The sequence below is a fragment of the Neoarthrinium moseri genome (genome assembly GCF_022829205.1).
Source record: "Neoarthrinium moseri strain CBS 164.80 chromosome Unknown scaffold28_Wmoseri_CBS_16480, whole genome shotgun sequence".
Lineage (NCBI taxonomy): Eukaryota > Fungi > Ascomycota > Sordariomycetes > Amphisphaeriales > Apiosporaceae > Neoarthrinium > Neoarthrinium moseri.
The window spans coordinates 427395-452043 of NW_026055142.1; the positions used below are offsets into that span (position 1 = coordinate 427395).

At 54.6% G+C, this 24649-nt stretch overlaps 8 protein-coding genes across 8 annotated transcripts; 5 read left to right on the forward strand and 3 right to left on the reverse strand.

Annotated features, from left to right (window-relative positions):
• Nucleotides 1-1059: 1059 nt before the first annotated feature.
• On the forward strand, nucleotides 1060-4503 carry JN550_007429 (uncharacterized protein; the record flags this gene model as incomplete). Its single annotated transcript, XM_049319278.1, has 1 exon — nucleotides 1060-4503. One exon carries the CDS (start codon nucleotides 1060-1062, stop codon nucleotides 4501-4503), a length of 3444 nt encoding a protein of 1147 aa, XP_049170711.1.
• Nucleotides 4504-4704: 201 nt separating this feature from the next.
• Nucleotides 4705-6431, reverse strand: JN550_007430 (uncharacterized protein; the record flags this gene model as incomplete). The annotated part of the gene is made up of 3 exons (XM_049319279.1): nucleotides 4705-4844; nucleotides 4902-6031; nucleotides 6094-6431. The coding sequence occupies 3 exons, from the start codon at nucleotides 6429-6431 to the stop codon at nucleotides 4705-4707; spliced, it is 1608 nt and encodes a 535-aa protein (XP_049170712.1).
• A 741-nt stretch (nucleotides 6432-7172) lies between these two features.
• Nucleotides 7173-9137, forward strand: JN550_007431 (uncharacterized protein; the record flags this gene model as incomplete). The annotated part of the gene is made up of 1 exon (XM_049319280.1): nucleotides 7173-9137. One exon carries the CDS (start codon nucleotides 7173-7175, stop codon nucleotides 9135-9137), a length of 1965 nt encoding a protein of 654 aa, XP_049170713.1.
• Nucleotides 9138-10242: 1105 nt separating this feature from the next.
• JN550_007432 (uncharacterized protein) lies at nucleotides 10243-12569 on the reverse strand (the record flags this gene model as incomplete). The annotated part of the gene is made up of 3 exons (XM_049319282.1): nucleotides 10243-11141; nucleotides 11195-12408; nucleotides 12493-12569. 3 exons carry the CDS (start codon nucleotides 12567-12569, stop codon nucleotides 10243-10245), a joined length of 2190 nt encoding a protein of 729 aa, XP_049170714.1.
• Nucleotides 12570-14081: 1512 nt separating this feature from the next.
• On the forward strand, nucleotides 14082-17251 carry JN550_007433 (uncharacterized protein; the record flags this gene model as incomplete). The annotated part of the gene is made up of 2 exons (XM_049319283.1): nucleotides 14082-16208; nucleotides 16262-17251. The coding sequence occupies 2 exons, from the start codon at nucleotides 14082-14084 to the stop codon at nucleotides 17249-17251; spliced, it is 3117 nt and encodes a 1038-aa protein (XP_049170715.1).
• A 687-nt stretch (nucleotides 17252-17938) lies between these two features.
• Nucleotides 17939-20192, reverse strand: JN550_007434 (uncharacterized protein; the record flags this gene model as incomplete). Its single annotated transcript, XM_049319284.1, has 3 exons — nucleotides 17939-18022; nucleotides 18123-18752; nucleotides 18822-20192. The coding sequence occupies 3 exons, from the start codon at nucleotides 20190-20192 to the stop codon at nucleotides 17939-17941; spliced, it is 2085 nt and encodes a 694-aa protein (XP_049170716.1).
• Nucleotides 20193-21689: 1497 nt separating this feature from the next.
• JN550_007435 (uncharacterized protein) lies at nucleotides 21690-22208 on the forward strand (the record flags this gene model as incomplete). The annotated part of the gene is made up of 1 exon (XM_049319285.1): nucleotides 21690-22208. The coding sequence occupies one exon, from the start codon at nucleotides 21690-21692 to the stop codon at nucleotides 22206-22208; it is 519 nt and encodes a 172-aa protein (XP_049170717.1).
• A 1493-nt stretch (nucleotides 22209-23701) lies between these two features.
• JN550_007436 (uncharacterized protein) lies at nucleotides 23702-24085 on the forward strand (the record flags this gene model as incomplete). The annotated part of the gene is made up of 2 exons (XM_049319286.1): nucleotides 23702-23919; nucleotides 23992-24085. The coding sequence occupies 2 exons, from the start codon at nucleotides 23702-23704 to the stop codon at nucleotides 24083-24085; spliced, it is 312 nt and encodes a 103-aa protein (XP_049170718.1).
• Nucleotides 24086-24649: the final 564 nt, after the last annotated feature.

Sequence of the window (24649 nt, forward strand, 5' to 3'; positions counted from 1 at the left end):
TCTATGTCAGCCTGTAAACGAGCAACGGTTGCGGAGGTAAGTCTGGCCTCGTTTATACGTGCGCGCACCAGACTTGGTTCGACAGGCAGTCTTCAATTTCTCGCTTATCGCAACGTAGATAAAAGAGCTACCCCGCGATACCCTGGGAGCTCTATGGGGCCGTTGGACGCCCACCACGGATGCAAGCACTGCCAGGCCAGGTTGAGAGGTGGAGGAGCTACCTGAAACTTCACGTCAAGCCAAAGGAGAAATTTGTTGAATACACGGAACCGAGTATGGCGGTATGAAAGAAGCACCATCCAATGGTCCTTGCACTTTTGTCATCGATGAACCTTGGCGATTGTAGAGCTCCAGCTAAGGCAGAGCAAAATACCTGCGTCCGTAGCCTTATTCCGGGCTGCCGGGTGTGCAAACAGTACGTAAGTTAGTGGGCTGCCTGGGGCGCTTGGGTACCTATTGGGCCATCTGCAGGCGGCGGTGGCTCGTCGTGGGGCGGGCATGCTGTGGTGGCGTAACCGTCTGGAATTGCTCCGAAGCAGCTGACAGAGCATTGCGACGTCAACGCCAGAGCTCAAATGCGCATTTCACGCCTTGCGCAACTGCCATGCAGCCGGGTCTAATCGTCAGCCTCTTTGGAAAGGTATCGGCGTTGCCTGTTGTTGGTTTGCCTTGATTTCTCTTTTGGTCTCCTACCCTGGTCCAGCGTTTGCTGTTCCGAGGTTCGCCGGTGGTATTCTGTATGCTGTTCACGGACGGACACTCGTACGTGATTCCCAGCTGCCCGCTCACCTGGACTACATTCACCAGGACTTATTTTCGCTAGATAACGTTTCTCGATTGGAACCCTCAATCTGACAACTAGAGATTTGGACATCCTCAGACTCTGACGCCTGGCTGCGCTAGCTCGGCTCCTGCACACCACTTCCGGATCAGCAGTTCGAGGCCCAACACCGACCATCGGCCATCGACCTTCCACCTTCCCGTATACGAACATTCATTCACGTTGCCGAGGTCTTGGGAGGCTTTTCTAGCCAACCGTCCCTCGTTGCCGCTTTCAGGATGTTTCACACCTTTTCAGGAAACTCGAGACGTCCTCGAAACGTGAACCTGAGCGGTCAAAAAAGTACAAACCCATGGGCGAACTCGGGCTGGACGCCGGCCCCGTCCGGCGCCTCACAAACGGTTGCCAACGCCCAAGCCGAACGAGAGAAGAGACAGAAAGAGCGTGATGAATTAGCGGCTGCCAAGAACCTGCAGCGTGTCTGGAGAGGTCACACAAGTAGGCACAGCACAAGGTCGAGACACCGGAAAGACTGGGATGAACTATACAGTACCGAGGGAGATGCCAGCAAGCGGGTCCTTGGAGCATTACCGCTGATACTAGCTTTGTTTGATGCAAAAGACCCAGGCGACCAGTGCAGGCTGGCTCAGTTCATCAAAGATCTGGATAGTACGGGTCCGTGGGACCTGGAGGCTCGACATTGGGGGAAGCTTGCGTCGATACTGGTGGCTGCTTTGGAGCGTTGCCCCGCCAATAGTTCGCGAGATCTCCTCGGCTACTTGGTTGGAATAATCAAGCGAGAGCCCGCTGCAATCGTGGCAGTCTCGGACAGGTACTACCGCTTGGTCAAAACCTACTGTGAAGGGCATGGGGGCAAGGCAAGTGAGCTACCATCCACAGAGCAGCAACTGCTAGCGGAGGCGATCTCCGCTCCCCTCGCTCAAGGTGATGGGAAAGCATATTCAGCATTCGCCTTTTCGTTCCTGACATCGACAAATCTCCACTTCCTACAAGTCAACCCGTCCCAAGTTGCGTCATTCCTCGACCTACAAACACTGTCAATCAGCACCATCGACGTTTTCGCTCACCAGGACCGCATTCACCAACGAACCCGAGATGAACTCTTGTGGTTACTCGCCCACTTCATCGCCCTCAACCGGGCCTCTCCGACTTCCCAGGGAGTTGTATATCTTGAAGCGTTATACCGGCAGCTGACTGAGCTGGCGCCAGATATCCGGATGCGTACTGCTGCCCAAGGAGGCGAGGACAGCGCTGAGACATCCGAAGATGAGGCCGACGAAGCCGACTTGGCGGCTGCGGGACCTATGCCGCCCTATGTTATGGAGCAGCTACTTTTCTTGGTCAACGAGGATGGGATTGCAGATCTTTTGAGCCGATTCACATCTACAGCAGCTTCCACAGCGCGTATTTCTGAAGAAGCGAGCCTGTTGGCTGGGTATACACTCATACTGCTGCGATGCTTTCCAAGCCATGGCGATGACATCAAGTTGAGGCTGTATCAAGGTGATATCCCCACTACGGACTCAGGCACATCCACGTCACTACCGTCAGTGAAGTTTTTCTGGAATGCTGTATCGAGGACAAGCATATTCCCGTTGATAGCACAGAACAGCACAGGGCAGAAGTCGAAAAGCGTCGTGTCTCTACTCCAGCCCAACGCCACACGAGACTCGGAATGGCGGACACTACTCCTATTCTTGGAGCTATACGGTTTTCTGCTACGAGTTACGGATGACGAAGACTTCCTTCCTGCAGGCAACGAAGTTGTTTCTACACAAAGCCAAGCAGTCTCACGAATTAGAGCAAGCGGACTCAAACTCACCGAGCTGAAAGATCTTGTTTCTTTTCTTAAAAACCTTGCCTTTCCACTCTACTATAATCTCTCTGACATAATGCCTTCTACAAGAACATCATCGGAGCCAAGCTTCTCCACCATGTTCGGATCTACCGGCTCAAGCTCGAGAGAGAGTGCAAAGAAGTCAACCAGTACTGCCTTTGCGGGCATAAACGGCATTGATGTACTCACTCTAAGAACGGCTGCAACGGCAACTATGCGGGCTCTGTACGAACGTGACTCACGTAGGCCATTCCTACAAAAGGATTTTTGGCTCATGACCTCAAGATTCGACATGGACGGTTTCCTCTCGGCCGTTATCCTCGAGGAACAGAAGAAGGCTGAGGCTGATGAAGACGAGCTGAGTGATGTTGACATGGACCGCCTTGATAATTTTAGCACCGCTTCCGGTTCTCGTATATCTCGAGCAGCTCAGATCGAGCGACAACGACAACACAAAAGAGTACAGAGGGAGAAGTTGCTTGCTCAAGTCGGCCCGAAACTCGAGGTCCTCAGGAATATGCCTTTTACAATTCCATTTGAAGTCCGAGTTCAAATCTTTCGGCAATTTGTGAACCTCGACAAGACCAGAAGAAGGAAAGGCAATATAGACCCTGATCAGTGGAGATTCTCTATGATGAGTGCAGCAGGGCTGGCCAATAGAAGAGACGTTCTTGGCCGCCACTCCGCTACCATAAAACGAGGCCAGGTTTTCAACGATGCTTTCGAGCAGTTCTACTCTCTGGGAGAGGGGCTGAAAGAACCCATCCAGATCACTTTTGTTGACCAATTTGACCAACCTGAGGCTGGCATAGACGGCGGTGGTGTGACAAAGGAATTTCTAACCAGCGTAACCAGCGAGGCTTTCAACCCGGAAGCGCATGGAATGTTCGTCACCAACAGCCAAAATCTGCTATACCCTAATCCAACTGCGTATGATGAGCGCCTGGAATTGATGCGGTACATCGGAACCCCTGAGCACTCACCAGAATGGAACGCTCGCTTACAAGAGCTTTCTAAACATTATGAGTTTCTCGGTCGTGTTGTGGGCAAATGCATGTATGAGGGCATTCTCATAGATATCGCATTTGCGAGCTTTTTCCTACTCAAATGGTCGTCCTCAAGCCCATCGGACTTCCGTGGAAGTCTGAACGATTTGAAAGACCTCGACCCCGACTTGTACCGAGGATTGATCACGCTTAAGAACTACCCTGGCGATGTTACAGACCTTGCCCTCGATTTCACAATCAACGACCGCGTCCCGAATCCGCTGACTGGAGAAGTACTGACCAAGATTCGTCCTTTGCGTCCAGGCGGCGAGGACATCCCTGTCACAAACAAGGATCGGCCTCTATATATCTCTCGCGTTGCACACCATCGTTTGGTAGCGCAGCCTTACAAGCAGACCAAGGCATTCCTGCTCGGTCTCGGGAGCATCATCGACCCTTCGTGGCTCTCCATGTTCAACCAGTCAGAGCTGCAGCGTCTCGTGGGGGGTGACAGCTCCGAGATCGACGTCGAGGACTTGCGTAACAACACCATCTACTCTGGCTTATACGTTGTTGGAGACGACGGCCTCGAACATCCCACCGTCCAGATGTTCTGGCAGGTTATGCGCGAGCTCAAGGACGAGCAGCGCAGAGAAGTCCTGAAGTACGTTACTTCGACGCCGCGGGCGCCATTACTTGGCTTCTCGCAGCTGAGCCCTCGGTTCTCCATCAGAGACGGAGGAACGGATGAGACGCGCCTGCCCAGCACAAGCACGTGTGTCAATCTCCTGAAGCTGCCCAGATACAGCTCAGCGAAAATATTGAAGAGCAAGCTCCTCTACGCGGTCCAGTCCGGTGCTGGGTTTGATCTAAGCTAAAGATTCGTTTGGTGGTGATGAGGAATCTGGAGAGTGACGAGATGTTGAGGCGTTGAGCAAGGTCACTTGAGGTAGTCTGCTAGCGATATACATATTGACTTTATTCTGAACCGTCTATGTATTCCAGCCGATCGTGATGCTATAGCCAAGACGGGGTTCGCCCTAGAGCTTCGTTTTGCCAAAATGCTAAAGCTCTTTGACCTAACTGGCTTTTTCGAACCGTAACCAAAGCTGCCCACTCGTGGGGTGCGCTGTATACCCATCCGTTGGTTCAATACCATCGTCATTGACGATATGGCTCGTGTAATTAGAGTATATGGCAGCAACCACGAGTTTCATTTCTATCCAGACTGTAATTAGCAACATTCATCACGACGAGGCCCGCTTGATTAACTTACCATGCATAGCAAAGTTGGAGCCAAGGCACATCCGCCCGCCACTCGAGAAGCCCCAAAACTGCCTGGCGAGGTTCTTCTGTGCCTCATCACCATCTGCTGCACGCAGCCACCTGGAGTGGTCCCACGTCTCGGGGTCGGGGAAGTACTTCTCGTCTCGGTGCAAGTTATACACCGAGGCTGAGATGCGTGCTCCGCCCGGGACCTCGTACGGCCCGATGCGGCACGACGGCGCGGGCACGACTCTGGGCTCTGGCCCGCCTGCAGGGGCATATCTCCTTACCGTCTCCACCACCAGTGCGTGCAGTATGGGCAAGCTGTCGAGTTGCTTTGGATCGGGTATGTGTGCCGTGCCATTTTCCAGACGCACGTCTGGCTTGAGAGTGAGAAGCTCGGCTCGCAGGTCCCTCTGCAAGTCTTGAGAACGCGATAGGTGCCATGTCAAGAAGGTCAGGGCGACTCCAGTGGTCTCTTGGCCCGCGAGCAGGTGGTCGATGATCTCGGAGGCGACCGAGGCCTCCGGCTTGAGGATCGCTGTCGAGTGAATTGGGGAGTCCTCCCCGCTCGACGCCTTCTCCTTCTCCAAGCCCGTCAACAGGGCACGAATGACAACGGGGTCATCCGCGGAAGCTTGGGTCTCGCTCCCTGTCTTCTTGAGAAACGCCAGAGCGGAATCGCACAGCTTCTTGCACCACGCTTCCAGCTCTTGGTTGGCAGCGAGGACCCAAGTCGGCGTCAGGCTGATCCAAAAGAACCCCAGGGCCCGTGACAACAGTGGAAGCTCTTGCGCGAAGAAACCGTACCCCTTGCGTACTTTGTACAGCTCCAACCAGTGATCGCGGAAGTTTTTCCGCTGGATGAAGTTGGAGCTATTCTTGATACCGAAACAGTATGCTGATATGAAGTCCATGGCAGTAGCGGCAAATAACGAGTGAACATCTAGCCCATGGGGGTCCTGGTGCTTAGAAATTGAAGTCTCGAGAGCCGGCAGGAGCCTTGAGTTGAGGATAACATCGCTCTGGGTGGCCAACGATGCCGAAGAGTGAATAAAGGACTTCGAGTACACATTGGACACCATGCGCTTCCTCAGCGAGTGGGGCTTGGCCTCCAGGGAGGAGAAGGTGTTTGGGACGCTTTTCGATGGGAGTAAGCGGGCATCCCGTTGAGGTATAATGCGGACAGAGGACGGACTCACCCGTAGTTATGAAAAACGGAGTACCATTCATGCTTATCGAAAGCACCCTGTACATACACAGTTTTCACTGCATCCATGTTGTTCACCGACACCTCGTTGGGTGCGACGCGCACGACGGGGCCATGCCTGCGGTGTGCCTCGTGCAGTGTCCTATTCTCCCGATTCTGGAACCTAACCCACAGAATCCAGATTGGGGAGACTGAGCATGACCAATGAGCGCTGGGGATCTTGGACAGCGACGAGAGAGCGGCGGGATGCAATATGTATCTGTATACAGCCCCGACGAATAGGATCAGGAAGCCTGTGGCGGCTAGAGTGGGCGCATCGAGTTGACTCATTGTCTAGGTCCTAGCAACTCAGCCCCTTGCGAGTTGGTCTCATGAGTCACGTAGAACCCTCGAAGTAGAACTGCTTATAAATTTTCAAGTTGTCCCTGCATTGGTCCAAAATTGAGGCTCCTCTGCTAAAGACCTTAGGTGAATAGTATGCGCTGGGAGGAAGACACTCTAGTGTTGAGGTTGAGGTGACGTCTTGCTAAGGTATGCAATCCAAATCTCGATACCAGCATGCAATAATCGAAGCTTCCGCCCCTCTTATTCCCAATACAATGCGCCAGTTTTCTAGCCCAAGAGGTACTTACGAGTCTACACTATTTCCCAATGGCTAGTTTCCGGTGCCATCTGCTGTACACTGCCATATTTTGTCCGCTTCCTATTTAATCTCGTGTTTGAACGATTCCATGTAGACAATTCCAAGGTCCCTCGAGTCAGAGGCGAATCGGTCCAATGATGATGTCAGCCAGCGACCCACTAACTTGGGCGAGCGATGACTCCCAACTTTTTAGCCTTACTGCCTTCAGGCAATTGCGTGAAAGTCCCTGCAGCGCTATGCATTTTGCGGAGCAATATCGATGCGGATATCTTAGATTGCATTGTCCCGAGTGTCGACTATAAAACAACAATATCCCGAGTCTCAATGCAGATGGACTGCCAACTCTAGAACGCAAAAGTAAAATTTCACACACCGACGTACCGCTCATCCGCCACCGTGGCCGCACTTGACACCGATCATCTCAAGTCATGGTCAATATTGGTGCACTAAGCTTGGAAGAACGACCAAAGCTCGAGTCTCTGCCGCTGCTGCCTCTGGACATTCTACTCATCATTTTCTCGCACCTGGACACTGCCCGCACTGTTGCGAGCCTTGGTGCAACATGCAAGACGCTGCATAAAGTCGTCAAGTCGAACGGCTGGCGCGTATTCGTCCGGAGCCACTTCCCCAGCCTGCAACTCCCCGCGTCCATCGCGGACAAGGACTGGAGAGCCTGGGGCCGGGATTTGACCTGGCAGTCGCGCGCTTGGGACAGACGTGCATTTACTCTGGCCACGCTGGTTCCACCGGTGAAGCAACAACAGCAGCAGTCGCAAAATGCCCGGGGTCACAGTAACCGATTCAGAGCTCAGACTGTCCCATGTCACATTGTCGTTGATGCAAAGGTCAAGACCGAGGGCAGACGCCGTACGGAGATCGTCGCCTGGGGTGCCGGAGAGGACGTCACAGTCCGATCTCGACAGATAGGGCGTTCAGCATCTCGGGCAGAGCAATGGACAAGCATCGAAGGGTCGTCTTTGGGCTTTACTAGCGGCAAAGACGATGTCACCTCGATTTACATACTGGATTCATCAGCCAGAGCCGGCGCAGGGCTGGTGGTTGGTCGAGCAAGTGGCGATCTACGGTTGCATTCCTTGGACCCTGATAGCATCGGGCAGGCAACTGCAACTTTGCGGCCCCAAGTGACTGCGGAGCCTGGCCTCGAACAAAGGGAGATACAGTCTTGCGATTTTGATAGCTCTCAAAATACTCTGGCTGTGAATACCAAGGATAGCACTCTTCTGTATCGCCTTGGGCAACAACAGGATGGCGACCAAACTTCAAATGGAGTTCAAGGGCAAGATATCGACCCAAGCGAGGCTATATCGTTGAGAGCGATGTCTGGATCAAAGCCTTTCAAGTTCTTACGCTCGGTCAAATTCATGGGAAATGGGGACCTTGCCCTGGGTGTGGCCAGTAGTCTGGAGCCCTTGCGCTACCTCACACCAACCCCCTCTGGTCTCGAGCTTGTGTCCGCGGCCAAGATGCAGCCCTCTGACAGATGCATAGAGTCGTATCTAAACAATGGCCAGGAACTCGAAACAGTACGCGACATTCTCCCCGTCAGCGCCGGTTCTATGGCCGGAGGGCGCGGTAGTGTGGTCCTCAGTTCATACGACGATGGTACGGTGCGACTCCAGGATCTCCGAACGTCCTCTGCCATCGACACGATATATCAAGATCACTTTGAGGTAATGACGCCCGTCGGGCCTCTTGCAGCATACGGTACGGAGCGGTTCATCGCAGGCAGCGCAAGATCGGCCATTCTCAAAATCTTTGACTTTCGATGGACCAAGGGATACTGCTACACGGACGCGTTGCCGTGCGGCGCAGCGCCGCTGCTTCCAACGCCGAAGCCGCCTACCGTCGTGTCGCCTCCCTATTATTCAGGAGTAGCAGGGAGGTGCGACCACATGTCCGGACGGCTCTGCCAACGCCACGCCTTGTCGAGGACCGACTTCTACCGCCCGAACTGCAGCATCTACCTGCCCCTGGTTAGCCAGCTCGCCTCGCCGGTCTACTCCCTGGCGAAGGTGTCCGATTCGTCCCCCACCGTCTACGCGGGCCTGGCTGGCGAGCTGGTGGAGATGAACCTGCGCGACAGCGGCGAGAGCAGAAGGGAGCCAGCGGCCAAGCCGAAGCGCCAGGCCAAGCAGGCCCGCGCCGGCTACAGCTACCACGAGAGCTTGGCCAACATGCTCGAGACGGGAGACGGGATCGCCCTGGCCGACGTCAGCAAAAGCCAACGTGTGCCTGAGATACGAAAGCAAGCCCATCACTCCAAGTCCGCCTCCATGCAGGGGATGTACCGGCTGGACGACCTCTTTGTGTCCAATATACAGTACAATCAACGGGGGTATGCGTCTGACGATAGACCAGTTATTGCTAGCTGAGGTAAAAGGATGGCGGATACACGAGACACAACAGATCAAGGGTAGCTATATAGCAAATCCGCATTTCTAGAAAGCCCCATCTTGAAGAATAGAGGCTCCTTATAATTACCCACATGGAGGTTCATATCTGGAAGATGTGCACGTAGCAATATGATAGACAAGACTCATATGATGAGGACCGTACACGCAGAGACGATGATGGATGAAGATCAAATATGTGGAGAGCGAAAAAAAAAAAAAACCCCCTGTATACCGTAGTCTCCTATCTTCCAACCAGCTTCCAAAGCCCGCCTAGTCAGCCATGCCCTTCATCAAAAACGCCCGTACTTATGCAACCTTAATGTCCTATTTAGTTTCTAAGGTTGGGTTGTATAGTCGTATATCTCGGTTTGCCAAAGATTGTGTATAAGTCAGGGCTATAGTCGTATAAGGGGTCTAAGCGAGCCAAATCACCGCTCCCCAAGACTTGAAACAATGCATTTGCAATGAAGTGTGTTTACGCGGATAGGCCTGTGTGGACGAATGGACAACGTCAATATTTGATTCTGGCCAGGCTGTTGTGCATAATCACTTGTATACGCGATTTGTTTGTGGGTGAATCTCGCACTGAATTGCTGACGTTTGACGGCGTCGAGTATGTAGCAGTCCGGAACCCCGCGATGGCCAAAAGAGGTGCGCGCGGCACCCGAAGTCTTGTTGCGTCGCATGGTCCAGTGTCTGATCGGGATGGCACGGCGAGTTTTCATGCGAGACGGGTTTGAATATATATCCGTTATTTCCCCCATCTGTGCCGAGCCAACATTACTGCTGATGCATGTTAGGATTTCACAAGGGGAGCTGACGTCGGCAGCGCAGTGGTTTCTTCCCGGGTTGTGGGGGATGCATGGCCCTCGTAAGAAACTTGAAGAATCAGTCAATCGAATTCATGCTCATTATGTCAGTATCTTCTTCTCTGTAGCCATCGGCTCTGGTATCTGCAACTCCCAAAGATATGATTACAAGCCATAGTCCAATTCACACAAAGTAATGAGTACGTGCCCGACGTGGCCGCGTTTTGGAATGCTGGTGGGCCCTTTCTTGACGCCATGAATTTACAACAAAATCTTTATAGATCAATAAGACTCTCCTCCACTGCGGGCTGTTGCGGCGCGTGCTGCGGTGCCGATGGGAATGATTCCTGGGTATATCCCGCTTGATACCCCGGGTTCTGGTTTTGATAAGCCTGCGGCGCGGGTCCCGTATGCTGTGGCTGCTGCCAATATGGCTGTTGCTGAAGCGGCATTGACGGCTGGTACTGTTGCGGTGGTTGAGATGGCTGGGCCTGGGCTGGCTGAGACGGCACTGAGCCGGGAGTTGGAGGAATCGACTGCATATTGTAGTTTGTCGACTGCTGAAGGTTGGGATAGGGAGATGGTACGGAGTCGCCTGCCACACTAGGGGTCTGGCGGCCTTGACTTTGTTGCGCGTTGCCGTAGTAGAAAGCAGCGTTCGGATCAGCGGGGGGCAAGCCTGCCTGTTCAGGAGCTCTGCCGGGCTCTGGTTGAGAAGGCACTTGCGGATGGTGTCCAGGTTGTGGTTGTGGCTCGCTGGGCGCATAACCGGGTCCAGGATACGGCGAAGGCGCCGAGGGTGCTTGGGCCTGCCAACTTTCACTTCTTTGTACCTGCTGAGGGGGGTATTGACCGCCTTGTGGCACCGAAATAGAAGCTCGCTTGTCATAACCAGCATACTGCGGCTGGGGTGTTTGCACCGGCTGTTGCGGGTACGCCTGCGGTGGAGCGTAATGTGCAGGCTGCTCACCAGTATAGAAACTTTCGGCAGGACCTGCAGCACCGGGCGCACTGCTATGTATCGAAGGGTACGGCCCGGATGACTGACGGGGTGGCGGGAGGTTGTAGCCTCCAATTGTGTGTTGGCTATAAGTCTTGGACAGCCTATCTTCCAACATGCGGTCATAATACCGCACGACTGTCGACAGCTTTGCATGTAAATCAAGCAATGTATCTAGTAATTGTCAGCGACTGAGTCCGTTTGCACATGCAATGTCTTCATCTTACCGTGCTTGCTCATGGTCTCCCCATACGTCCGTGCCAATTTGGGTCGTAGTGTGCCGATAGAATCGTAAAGCTCCTGGATCTGTGGCTCTCTGAGGATGGTACCCGGCGGCTGTGATTGGAGACGGTCGACCAGCGTGGCAAAGAGATTGATGTTCTCTGCCTCAACGGGAGACAGCTCGTAGTCGTTCTTGGGCAGCGCAAAGGGGGTTGCAGACGCGGCGGGCCGGCTGGCGCTTGTTTGCTCCTTCAGAGCAGCAGCATGCTTCTTCTTCTGCTCCTCCATGTCGGCCAGCGACGCGGCAATAGCCGCCTTCAAGTCTTCGTCGTCATCCTCGGCCGGCTTGCTCGCCGACGGTGATGGGCCATTCGTCTTGGCGGCAGTGGCGGTCGTGTTGGGTACATAGCCGCTTCCCATGGAGTGGCTCTGGACTTCTTCCAGGCTCATAGCAAGGGCCTTCTTCAGGTCCTCATCGAAAGCGTCGTCCACACGGGCATCGCGGGGTTGCATGGACGCGGCAGCCGTGGTGCTTCTGTTCTTGTGGGGGAAGGACGAGGTGGTCGGCGTCCGGTCCTGTGAACCAAAGCCGCCCTTGCTCGACTTATCCGTGAGCTTGGTGTAGCAGCCATCGTCGACACGGACGGGTTGCATGATGCCCAAGTGAGGCAGGGGCAGGGTCTTGGTGGAACATTGCTGGTCGAAGCAGTTTCCGCAGTTGCGGCAGTGGTGCTTCCGGTTGGTGAAGGTGAAGGCAGTTCGGCATCGCATGCAGACATCAGAGTCGACCCATTCCGGGGGCGCGCTGCTGTCGATCATGCTGCTCGCGACGGTGACGCGCGGGGGGAACTGGAAGCCCTCCCGCTGGAGGGACTTGCACGTCTCGTCGATGTACTTGAGGTCGTACCGGTCGGCGGTGGCGGCGGCCCAGGTCTGAATCAGCTCGAGGATCTTGGCGCGGACGTCCTGGTTGACGGCGGCGGGCCCGACGGCGTGGAGGAGCGAGACGAGGTTGTCCATGAACTCGCGCGAGGCGATCTCGGACAGGAAGTGGGCGCCGCCGTTCTTGACGCAGGTGTCGGTCAGGTTGAGGGCGCTCAGCTGGACGTTGGGGTTCTTGTTGCCTATGCGACGCTTCAGCGACCGCATGGCCTCCTTGGGCTGGACCGTCTTGGATCTTATGACATCAGATATCTCGAGGTTGAGGGCAATGTCCTCTCTGCGGCGGGGCGGCGGACGCCGTGGTTAGCAAGCATCCGGGGGGTCGGGGCATCGGGGCATCGTGAGCCAGGACATGACCTACAGACTGCTCCCCGTGGCCTTGTCTATCTGCTCGTCCAAGGCGCCGTTGGCCGAGGAGGACCACCAGCCTCCCATCATCTTGGCGTGGTGTTTTGGGGGAGACCCGAGCTTGGTTCAGTGAGTTGCAGGCCGGAAGTGCGGTTCGGTAGGGAGCCTCGGGGCGCGGGTGTCCGGTTCGAGAGATATATCAGATGCAACAGCAGGCCCTTGAGATAGTTAGGCAAATGGAATACTGCAGAGCTGCGGTTGTCGTCGGTTCGTTGTGTGTGATGCTTGCGCGGCAGCAGGGTAACTCGAGGCAAGGCAGCACTCTGGCGCTGTTGACGTTGAGGCTCATGCGTAACTCAAGTTACAGGAGGTCCAGGTACCCAGGTACCCAAGTTACGGGCCTGGGCAGCGGACCTTACGTACTTCCAAGGCTGGAAGTTGGAGCTAGGGCGGGTGGAGCTTGGAGCTTCAGGCTGACCATCAGTGGATGCGCCCCAGCAGACTACCTAGCAGCCTACTTAAGTAGGTACCCCGTCAACCCGTGGACCTCACCGTGGTGCGTAACTATTCGCAGGGGCGAGTCGACTTGATTGGCCGACGTTTCAGTGAGATTGCCTTGCGGTACTAGGTAGTAAGTTCAAGTTACTACAGGTACGGAGTTCTTTGGCATCGAGAGAGCTAACGGTATACTGTAGGGTTACCTCTTTTCAGATGTTGGTGTCGCCATCAAGGAGATATTCTAGTCTCTCCGAGACAACCTTGAAAGCTTCACCACGGCCATCTGCCCGATGTAGTGACATGGGTAACTCTTGCGAGCATTCAACTACTGTGTACATTGCATCCATGGATAGCACCCAGGTACGCCAGGCGCTGTGCTGTGGCGCACCTAGGTATCTACATAGTAAGGTAGGTAGCAAGGTAGGCAGCCACGTTTGTCGCTGTAAATAGCGCCCCCAGCTTGCCCCCAGGAGTCATCAGTGCCCAATCAACCAAGCAAATCCTCCTCCACCAGACAGACACCGCCAAAACTGGGGCCCCTCTGGGATTGCCCCTCGGTCGTTGGGCTTTTGGAGCGCTGTGAGTCTGTGACGTCCAGGCTGCGGCCCGCTTCCGGACCCTGGGCGGCGGACGCTGCGGCAATGCACACATACGCAAACGCACACGGGCTGGCTGGCCTGACACGACGTCAGTTGGAGACGGCCAATACCAAGTCCAACCGCCGACACACCACACCACACCCACACCGCAGCCGTGATAGTCACATCCCACCTTTTGCAGCATAGCCGCGCGCACATCTTGGGCCGCATAGGGAAAGGTATACCTGAGTAGACCACCGTACCACACCCGGCTTCGCGCGCCGTGTGCTTACACCCGACCTACCCCGTCTCGCCCCTTGCGCTTTCGCCGGCACCTGGGACGTCAGCTCTCCTCCAAGAATGCCACCGAACGCCGATGCTGGCCCTCCCATACAGCCCGCGACGTAACTTGGCCAGAGAGGGTGAGCCGCTCTCGCCGCAGACACCTGGGAACAACTAGCACTCGCCGGCCCCTCCTCTCCTGCGACATGATAGCCAACACGTAGCCTGGCACCCGACAAATGCTATGGCGGCCCCTACCAATGGCTACTCGTCGCCCTCGAACGGCCGCAAGCCCTTCGCCCACATCGACGATGTCACCTCCGTCGCCGTCGAGATCGACCCCCATACGCCCCTGCGCAAGGTCCTCGAGCTGGGCGATACCCACATGCGCCAGGCCATCACCTTCAGCGACTTCAGGCGCCCCGACCTGGCCCTCCAGGAGTACATCAAGGCCTTCACCATCGCCGTCGACAAGATACCCAAGCACAAGGACTATCCCTCCCTGAAGAACGATCGCAGCGACCTGAGCAGGCTGTACAGCGCTCTGAAGGTCAAGATCACCAACAACTCCGACAAGTTCGACAAGATCAAGGCCGAGATCAAGGAGGACAACCTGCGCAATGGCGTGCGCTCCGCGAGACGCGCCTCCGAGGCTCTTCTCATGAACCTGCCCAGTGTGCCGGGCTCCCTCCCTAATCAGCACAAACCCAACGGCCTGAACGGTACGGCAGACAAACACGCGGGCAACGGCTTCGAAACCCGGCCCAGGAACGGCAGCGCCAGTGGAAACGCGAGGGCCAAGCCGGCAGTGCAACCAAAGCCACAGGTGCTTCATGGGAACACCATCAACAAGCCTTCAGCCGGTCCTGTCGGCCAGGACCTGGCAAGCAGGTTTGCCCAACTGCGTAGCGCTCAAGACGCGTCGCCTATACCACCGTCGGGACACGGCAAACCGTCGGGGCCTAGAGACATGCCCAATACAAATCGCCCGCAGCCACATATCAACAGCGCTGTGCCGACCATGCCCAAGATGCCTGATGCTATCTACAGCCCGGCAAGGGGCACCATTACCAGCGAGATAGCAGATCTCCCTTCCAGCACACCCAGGGGCATGTTCAGCCGCACCAACTCCATTGCCTCCGTGTCCTGCTCTTCTGCGAGGAACTCGATTGACATCGGGTCGAGGCCGATGGCAACCGAGCATTCCGTCCCGACGCAGAGTACCCACGAGAATGGCACAGCGGCCGCACCCGCTTCGCCACGGATTCAAATCCCACCAGGCAATACAATCACCCCTGAGCAGCTCCAAGGGTACATGCAAAAGGGGGCAAGCGTTGTCCGCTTGCTGATCATCGATGTCCGCACTCGGGAAGAGTTCGACGATGGGCACATCATGTCCCAGAACACCATCTGTGTCGAGCCTTCTGTTTTGGCCAGAGGCGATATCTCAGCTGACGATATCGAGGAGAGCATGGGAATAGCACCCGATGAAGAGATGAAAGCATTTGAGAACCGCGCCAAATTCGACCTTGTGGTCTTTTATGACGAAGAATCAACCAAACTACCCGAGAATCCCCGGAACGACGAGGACGGCTTCGTCCTGTTTACTCTATACCAGGCACTCGACCACTTCAATTATGGAAGGGAGCTCAGGAACAAACCGAAACTGCTGCGGGGCGGCGTAGAAGCGTGGACCGACATCTTTGGCCGGTACAGTCTGCAGGAATCCAAAACATCCGCAGCGATCAAGGATGGCAAGCCCAAACCTGACCTCAGCCGGTTCAAGCCAGGTTATAACAACAGGCGGCGAGCTAGAGCGCAGACGAAAGCATTACGACCTGAAGAAATCAAGGAATTTGAGAGAAAGCTGCGGGAAGATGAAGCAGCCGCCAGGTCACCACAGGAGTACGTCAGAAGTACACAAGATTTCCTGCGGCGATTCCCTTCGGCTTCCGAGATACAGCAGTCCATGTCATCTCAGACCTCTGGCAGCCAGGACAGCTTTGAGTCTGATCTCCCTCCTGCGCCGCCAACGCGCCCAGCTCCGGCAGTACCGCGTACTAGTTATAGCGGTCTTTCGACCAAGAGCCCAGAGAGCGATGTGCCACTTGCCAAGACAGCAAGCTCCGGCGTTGTCGTCCGGGATCGGCCAACAGGGCTTATCAATCCTCACAACAACTGTTTTGCCAACTCCGCCATACAAGCAATCTTGGCTTCGCCGGGTTTTGCTCCTCATTTTGCCTCAAAAGACTGGCCAACGAGCTGGAAGCCTGCAGATGATAATCCACAGCTGATGGCTAGGATCCTGGGAAACTTGATCCAGTGGCTGGCTGGAAAGCAGTTTGAGTCAATGCAGCCCACAACTTTCATGGTAAGAGCTTTTGTCTGGAAATGCTGGCCACTTTTTTACTAACTTGTCTGCAGAAATACTGTCAATCTATCCACGAAGGGTATCGCCTCCCAGGATCAAATCGACTTTGCAAGTTTGGCGATGGAACGCAGCATGATGCTTCAGAGTTTCTTTTTGACTTCGTGTTCTCGCAGCTGGATAACGAAACAAACCGGAGCAGGAATACGCAGTTTGTGAATTACTCACAACCTGGTGAAGAATTAAAGAAGAAGGATAAAAAGAGAGCCCAGGCACTTCCGCTCATCAGCCTTGCCTTTGACTCCTGGAACAAGTATATGTCATTCCGTGACACAGTCATGACATGGCATTGGGGCGTCCTCCATGTCGACAGAAACGTCTGCCGGACGTGCCGAGACTCGGTAGACAGTTTCGGCTACTCTAATTACCTCGATCTGGGAGGCGTGTCTGGGCGGTACAGCGACGAACCTATGACGCTAAAACAACTCCTTGATGAGCAATTCAACTCCAAGGAGACCAGACAGGCCGATGGAGACTCGGGGTACGAGTGCGGGACAGAAGTTGGCGAAATCCACAAATCCAAGGAAGCCTACACCAAACTGGTCCGCCTGCCGCCGCTGCTGGCCATCCGGTTCAAGCGGTGGGACGCGATGGGCAACAAGGTCAAGCGCAAGATCAAGTTCGACGTGGACAACCTCGACCTGACCGAGTACACGATCGACACGTCGGACATCACGGACCGTGGCACGGTCAACGGCTTCAGCGCCGAGAAGGTCTACGACCTGTACGCCGTCATCGCGCACCGCGGCGACACGTCGAGCCAGGGCCACTACGTCTCGTACGTCAAGGACGGCGCCTCGCGCGACGCCAGCGCCTGGTTCTTCTGCAACGACCAGCATGTCTACAAGCGCCGCGTCGGCAGCCCCACCATGCCCCTCGAAGACGTCTGGTTCCAGTGCCTCGACGGCTTCACCCCCTTCGTCATCTTCTACAAGCGCAGGGACGTGCCCTGGCAGTACGCAAGGCCCCCGGCCGGCATGAGATGATGCGTCGCGGCCCCCCACATGCCCGGAGAAGATGGATAAGAGGATAGGGGAGAGTTGCGGAGAGAAAGATAGAGTAAAGAAAGAGCCAGGGGAAAATACGCGAGCATGAATGAGCCAAATGTCTTCTTTGAAATGTTACATAGCGAGCGGGATGCATATTGGAGAGGCGTTGGGTCGGGATCATCACATGCATCATGATCCTCCCTGATACAACCTTATCTATATAGGTCAAATACCATGGCGATGATGTCTAATTAAGATCATGATACGGGCTTCTCACTTATTTCATCAGGAAATCTCATGACAGAGATGGAGATTGTCTCGTTTCAATGATACTATATCTAGTGACTTCGTGCCACCTAGAACTAACCAAGAGACCCTCCGGTGTGGAAATAGCAAAGCGTAACATCATGTGAAAGTAGTCATCTTAAAGCAACAGTTGTAGTCTCAGTCAACTGGCGACCCTCTTATTATGATTGGTCTCGATATATCGTACAGCCAAAGTCGCCCGGCGCCTAACCCGGCATAAGCCTTCACCAGATCCGCGAATGCAACCCTCGCTGTTTAAGTAGACCGGAAATCCCACCCGCCTGCTGTTGAAAGTCATTTGAGTATACCCACATAACCAAATGCTGACGATGTGCCCCATATATCCTGTTCCCACCCGCGTAGTGAGGCGAAGGCCTCCTACTCAAAGCCTCTCTCGAGCTCCTTGGCGTACTTTTCCTTCAGCGCCCGCCTGTTGACCTTCTGGGTCGCCGTGACGAGGTTCTAGAGTCGCAATCTGGTCAGCAACGTTTCAGGCGATAGAGATAAGGGGGAAATTCCATGGAAGCAGATGAAAAGAAGGGTAACAGAATGCACAACTCACGCTAGCAGGCGTCCACTCGTCGTCCACCAGGACGGCATTGCAGATCATCTCGAGGCCGCCGAGGCCGCCGTTCTTGCCGACGGTCTGGAGGTCCTTGAGCACGGCGGCGCGGACCTTCTTGTCGCTGTGCATGGCCTTCTCCGGGACGCCGAGGCTGTGGGCGAGGTCGGCGAGGGCCTTCTCGTTGGGGCTGACGAGGGCGATGGCGCGCGGGTGGGCGCTGTCGCCGTAGACCATGAGGTTCTGAACGTACTGGGAGCCGCGGTAGACGGCCTCGACCTTCTCGAGGGCGATGTACTCGCCGCCCTGCATCTTGACCAGGTTCTTGACGCGGTCGACGACGCGCACGTGCCCGTTGGCGTCGATCTCGCCGATGTCGCCCGTCTTGAACCACCCGTCGCTCGTGATGGCGCCCGCCGTCTCCTCTGGGTTCTCGTAGTACTCCTTCAGCACCGGCTTGCCGCGCAGCAGGATCTCGCCCTGCGGCGGTGTTGATGAGGTGCTGTAGTTGAGCTCCGGCAGCGAGACGAGCTTCAGCTCGACGGAGCCGGGGACGGGACCGATTGCGTTGGGCGTCCACTGTAGGGGGTTGCCCAACGCTCCGTTGGCGCAGGTCTCTGTCAGACCGTACTATATAGGTTGGCAGAGTCAGTAAAATTCACACCTAAACACAGTTTTGCCGCTGTTGGCTATACTCACCCCAGTGATCATCGGTGCCACAACCATGGACATGAAGTGCTGTGTGCCTTGCGAGATGCCAGACGCGCCGTTGAAGATAAACCGGAGGCGTCCACCGGTCATCTGCCGTACCTTGCCAAAGACGATGTCGTCCAGCATGGTAGCTCCGGGCATGCCGTACGATACGAGCGCAGACTTGAGGTTGTAAGCTCCCCAGAAGAGGGCCTTGGTCACGGCCCCGGAAGAGTTGACCTTGGCCTCCACTCCCTTCCTCACCGTCTCCCAGACCTGCGGGACACCGACCAAGACAGTCGGCCGCAGTTCGCGCATGTCGCCTGCGCAGTTACGCATGCTCGAGTCGGACAGAGTTCTCGACGAGCCGTAGCCCAGAGTGCCGCCAACGAAAATGACCAGGTTCTCGACACACAGCTCCAGGATGTGGGCGGGCGGCAGATAAGCAAGGACGACTTCCTTGGAGGATATGCCTTCTTCGACGTTGCAGTGCAAACCAGCAATGCCCGCGATAATACCCTCCTGTGTGATGGGGACACCTTTCGGCGGTCCCGTTGACCCGGATGTGTACATGATACAGTACAGGTCCGTAGGCTTTGGCGGAACCGGCGGGACCGGGTTGGCTTCTCCTAGGGCTCGGAGCTCAGAGATAGATATAACCTTTAGCTGCGGGTGAGCCTTCTTGAACGATTCAAGCTCTTCGTCCTTGATGGGCATGTTCGTCTCGTCGTTGTAGATCAGGAACTTGACATCCTTGGCCTCCTTCAGAGGCCCGGCCGCCGTCTTCAGCAAGTGCGGGTCCGTGTACATGGCCTTGGCCTTGGTTTGGACCAAAGAGTGCTTGACACCATCGGGCCCTAGGGTATCGTAGGCGGTGGCGATGGTGAGAGACTGAGAGGAGCACGCGTGCGACATGCACAGCCAGTTGCGACTCGACGCGGCAAAGAGGTGCAATTTGTCGCGGGGCTCCAGTCCCAATTTCCGCAGGCCGGCACCGACTTGCAACACCATCTTCTCGTACTCTGAGTAGGTGTGGTAGGAAAAGCCGGACAGTTCGAAGAATGTCCACTCCTTATCGACCTTTTTGGTCTCGCCGTCCACGACCTTGTCGACCTTCTTCTTCTCGGTGTGTGTCTTGATGAGCCTACGCATGCCGACAGCTTCCTTGCCCGGGAATTTCTCTGCACTGTTCCTCAGCAGCTCGTAGATGGTGCTGACATTCGGCGCCGGCTTGTCAATGAGACCATCCTTCGCCTTGACGTTTCGGTGGGGGGCCGTCTCTCCGTCTTTCGCAAGTTCGCCCGGGGACTGTATCGAGAACGGGGGGCTCTGGACGAAGTGGAGGGGCATGATGCCCTCTTTCTGTTCGGGAAGGCCCATCTTCGATGGCTGAAAGATGCGAGTATGCTGCAGCGTGAACTATGGTCTCGGCAAGTTGAGGAGGCTCGGGGCCGTTCGTGTGAAGCTGAGAAGTTCCGGCTGGGATTCCCCACAAAATCACTCAATGAACCAGGAGAATGTTTGAGGGTTATGGGAAGTGAAAACGTATGTCTTGAGGGCTATTATAAGGGTAGTTGTGCAGCAACGGACTTCTCGGGTGTAGCAGTCGGATTTGTTGAATATTTGCGAGCGCAGAGGCAGGCAATCGTCGCGATCGGTAGGCTGAGAGCGTGTCAGGGTCTTGGGGATCCTCGGGGGTGACGTCGCGGACAGGGGGTTGCGCCTGGCGGCTAGACCAGATGCAGCTAGACCTCGCTATAGCTCCGGCCACTGAACTGCCAGCGCTGGCCTGGCTGGCTCCTAGAAGGGCAGTAAGGCAGCAGCAACCAAGAGTTCAATAGTGAGTGCTTAGTGGAGGGGAGTGTGCTTCAAGTTGCCCTGCGGCTGGGGTCACACGTATATACATATCCCCAACAAAACGGCAGAGGCCAGATAATGCTGATAACTTGGGGACTTTCGACTCGGCACGGGGACGAGCTGGACGACGCACAGCCGGGCTGCTGAACGCTGCTTTCGAAGCCGGCCACTCACGTGTCGCCGACGACCCTGGCGAGCCGAGGCAACGTGCCCGCGTGCCGCGCCCGCCGTAAAGCCCGACACGTTGACAGCGCTGACACGGCCGTTCGCCTCACCCGGCCGAGAAAAAAACTACCAGCCAACTATAGCTCGTGAAATAACATATATGTAAGCAATCCTACGTGTTAACCCCACCAAAAAATGGCCTTGCATGGCACACAACGTTGTACGGACAGGGAGCTAGTAAACTTATCAGTATAGCGTTACCAGGGGGCAAACGCCAAAACTGTTGGTTGCAAAATGACGGACTAGACCCTGTCAAGTTTTGATATACTCGACCAGCGAGCCCAACCCACAGCACGGGCAGGTCTGGCCAGCCTAAACCCAAGTCTCATGTATTCAGCGTATGCGCGAAAATCGCAACTGTATATTCTTTCTTCTCTTCAAACCATATATGATGCAATGCAACCCACAGATCCATTCTATTCCATTCTATGGTCATGTACTTCTGCTCTATGAAGAAAATGATACTCTAAAACATGACTCTTGAAAGAGAAAACAGTCGCAGTGAATGGCTTTTGGTGTAGCTTGGCCAGGTGGCCAAGGCAGCAAGCATGCGCATACAAAAAGGCTTAGGCTACCTCCTCAGACCTCCAAGTCTCTGGTGGATAGAACCTTGCTTCCAATCGTTGTGCCTTACGACCCCGAGTTTAAAAGTGTCATATTATTCGCGTTACCCAGAACGATTGAATTCGAGACGTAGCAGTCCCCAAGTGTGCGTGGTGGATGTGGAAGCTCACCAAGCTACCACAACACTCGGTCAAAACCCCCCAGTGGCCACAGAGACCTGCCGACATCACCATGACGAGCCGCAGCAGTTCAGTTCGTCTGGTTGAGTGGAAGCCCAACGTCTCAAACACCGACGAAGACTCATGTGCTGCCAAAGTCCGAAACTTCGAGTTCCTGTCTTCCAAGAAGGAAACCCTGCTTCCAGTCGCTCGCAAACCAACCACCAAAACCCCCTCCTACAAGGTCGTGAACATCACTCCTGTTCTTAACAGGGGCAATAGATCGTCAACCATGCCATCAGCCAAACCCAACATTACCAACAGCGCAGAAGCACCGGCACCTCACTCGCCCAAGTTCAAGGAGATCCTCAGCAACGCGGTCAAGGCAGGCGAGATTCTGAGAGAGCTGCCGGAGATGTCGACCAAGGACCTTCTGCTCCTCAAGCGTCAGGTTGACAGCCACTTAGCAAAACGAGGATCAAGTACACCTGCGGTCGCGCCGCCTGACGACATGGAGGAGTGGGACGTGCTGGATGAGGATCTGGCCGGTTCGGCTGACCAGTTCGATATCGTTAAGCACGAGGAGGTCTGATGATGCTATGTTCGTGTTCGTGGAGAGGGCTTGGTTGCCAATGAGGCACAGGGAACGGGCTGCTTTTCACCGAAGAGCACGACAAGCATGGAAATGGCTTGTACTGTATTTCAAGTGCTCACAAGCCTTGGTAGGAGAGTTCGTACTCAAACAACTTGGTATTTCATGCCTCTTACTGGCCTAGGTCTGCGACGACTACTGCGATGGTTTTTTTTTTTTTTTTTTTCCAGGCTCCGCACCAGGCGATCATCTAATGTCGACTTGTTGCAAGCCGTCTAATACTACACAATGATTAGAACTCAGTGTAATGGACATGAACCACTACATACAGAAAGAAGACTTTCAAAATCAAATAGACCCTGTATTGCATGGGTAAATAGGGTGTTTCGTCATACACTGTTTAAATTCATTGCTAAGCGCATCTTAAGCTGATATAATGGAAGAAACGCAGAATTCCCGGTGTCTTGATGGTGTGCGAAGTGCACAGTCATATATAGAAAGTGGAAGAAAGGCCCTGGTGGGATGCAGAGCAGCAGTCGACATACATAAAAACAAGGATACCACCAAATCACGGACTTGACCCGCGTACCACACGATCCGGCGTTGGTTGAGAATAGGAATCGCATTCCAGAGCCTTCCCAGCCGTTTTCCACATCGGCGAGGTGGACCACATGTACTTGATGGAAATGACACGGCGGGGAACAAGTGGTTCGAGATGTGGCTCTTGAGTCTGGGTGAGAGTGTAATGCAAGGACGTAGAGGTAATTATGCACATCATCTGACTTTCTGTTTCCTAGTCTTCAACTTCCTAATGAGGTCTCGAAGTTGGAGGATTGCCTAGGGTTGTTCAAAAGAACCGGCGTTCCAATGTGTTGAAGGCATATATGTGAGACTCACGCCAGGAATCACGGCCGCTCTTGCCACAGTACCTGCGTACGATTGCAACAAAACGTTCAGTGATTGATATATCCAGCAATGCTGCCGGGTGTTCGGATCCAGTGTCGATTCAGAACCAACATGCATTGTGCAAACATCGCAGTACAGGGGCAGGAAATTGGACTGATTTCGACTGGCCCTTGTTAGCTTCCTCAATTACTGGATGTGGAGGGGCAAGCTCCAAATGTTGGCCCGTCCACGATACTGAAGCTGTGACAAAATCATCCTAGCAGCACACAGCTGATTCACTTCTCCACCTACAAAGTTGTTCTCTACCGGCTTGTATCGAATTATTTAACTCGGCTTTCATATTCGCTGAAATTCGACATGTCACGCGACTTTAAATCTTCACACTAGATTGCGAGATTCACGTGGTACGCTCAATTTCCATCGTTCTGAGACAAGTGTTCACAAGCGCATTCCGGCTCATTTGGGGCTAACACACGCTTTCTGCACCATCGAAGGCTCCTGGCTACTTCTCCCTCAATACCACAACCTCCCCCAAGGACGCCACTAGCAGCCTACCAGTCAAGGAAGACCTGCGAGGCTCTCCCACGATGTACCTCCTGTACTGCTTCTATGCCTGTTTGGCAGGCCTCGTCAGCGCTCAGATTGGCGGCGCCCACGCCTTGGCCCCTAGCAGCGCGACGGCCCAGCCCGCAACCATCACCAGTGCCCCGTCCGCAACTGAGAAGCACTCCACCTGCAGCGAGAGCACCTCCAACTGCTACTACTCATACACCACCTGCTTTGGCAAATTTGGCTTCTACTCCAAGTAGGTTCTCCACTGACGCCCGAGCGCGTCGCTCAAGAAATAGCAAGTTTCCACAACGCTGACGAGTCAAAGCTGTTATGCACCTTGTGTCACTTCTACTGCATTTACCTGCGAGACGACCAGTACCAAGGCGACTATAGCAACTCCGTTTGTGGTGCAAGATTGAAGTCCATGATTGTGTTGGGTAGCCCGGTGGTGCTGGGGACGGATGTCGGTCAGTCAAAGCCAGAGGCATGAATGAAACACTCGAGACGGGTGTTTAACCAGCATATGACTCTCACAGCCTGGAGAGCCAGTGAAAACTGTCTTTCAGGTAGAACAATAGAATCATATACAAGTATAGCCGGCTAAAGTTTCTACCCTCGCCTTCAGTAGTCCAAAACATGATTCACCTCACGTCGGTTGCATATATGACCCCCTTGTTATCTATCCGAAATCGTAAATGGGATATCATCCACTGGCTCGAGATTTATTAGAATAGTCTATAAAACACGGCATAAACAAGTTTCCGAACAACCTCACCAAGGCACTCGAATGGTAGTGTGCTTCAAGGCAAAGATAAGTGTAGCTTAGAGAGCCGAATGGACATGTTATTGGACAACTGGAGTTAAGCTTATTTGCGTCATCGCGGATTGTGGTATCATTTTGACAACTTTCGTGCAGTTGAAAGCGAAGCAAATGGGAGAGGCGGAGTTATGAAGAACCAAATACACGAAAGGAGACTTTTTGT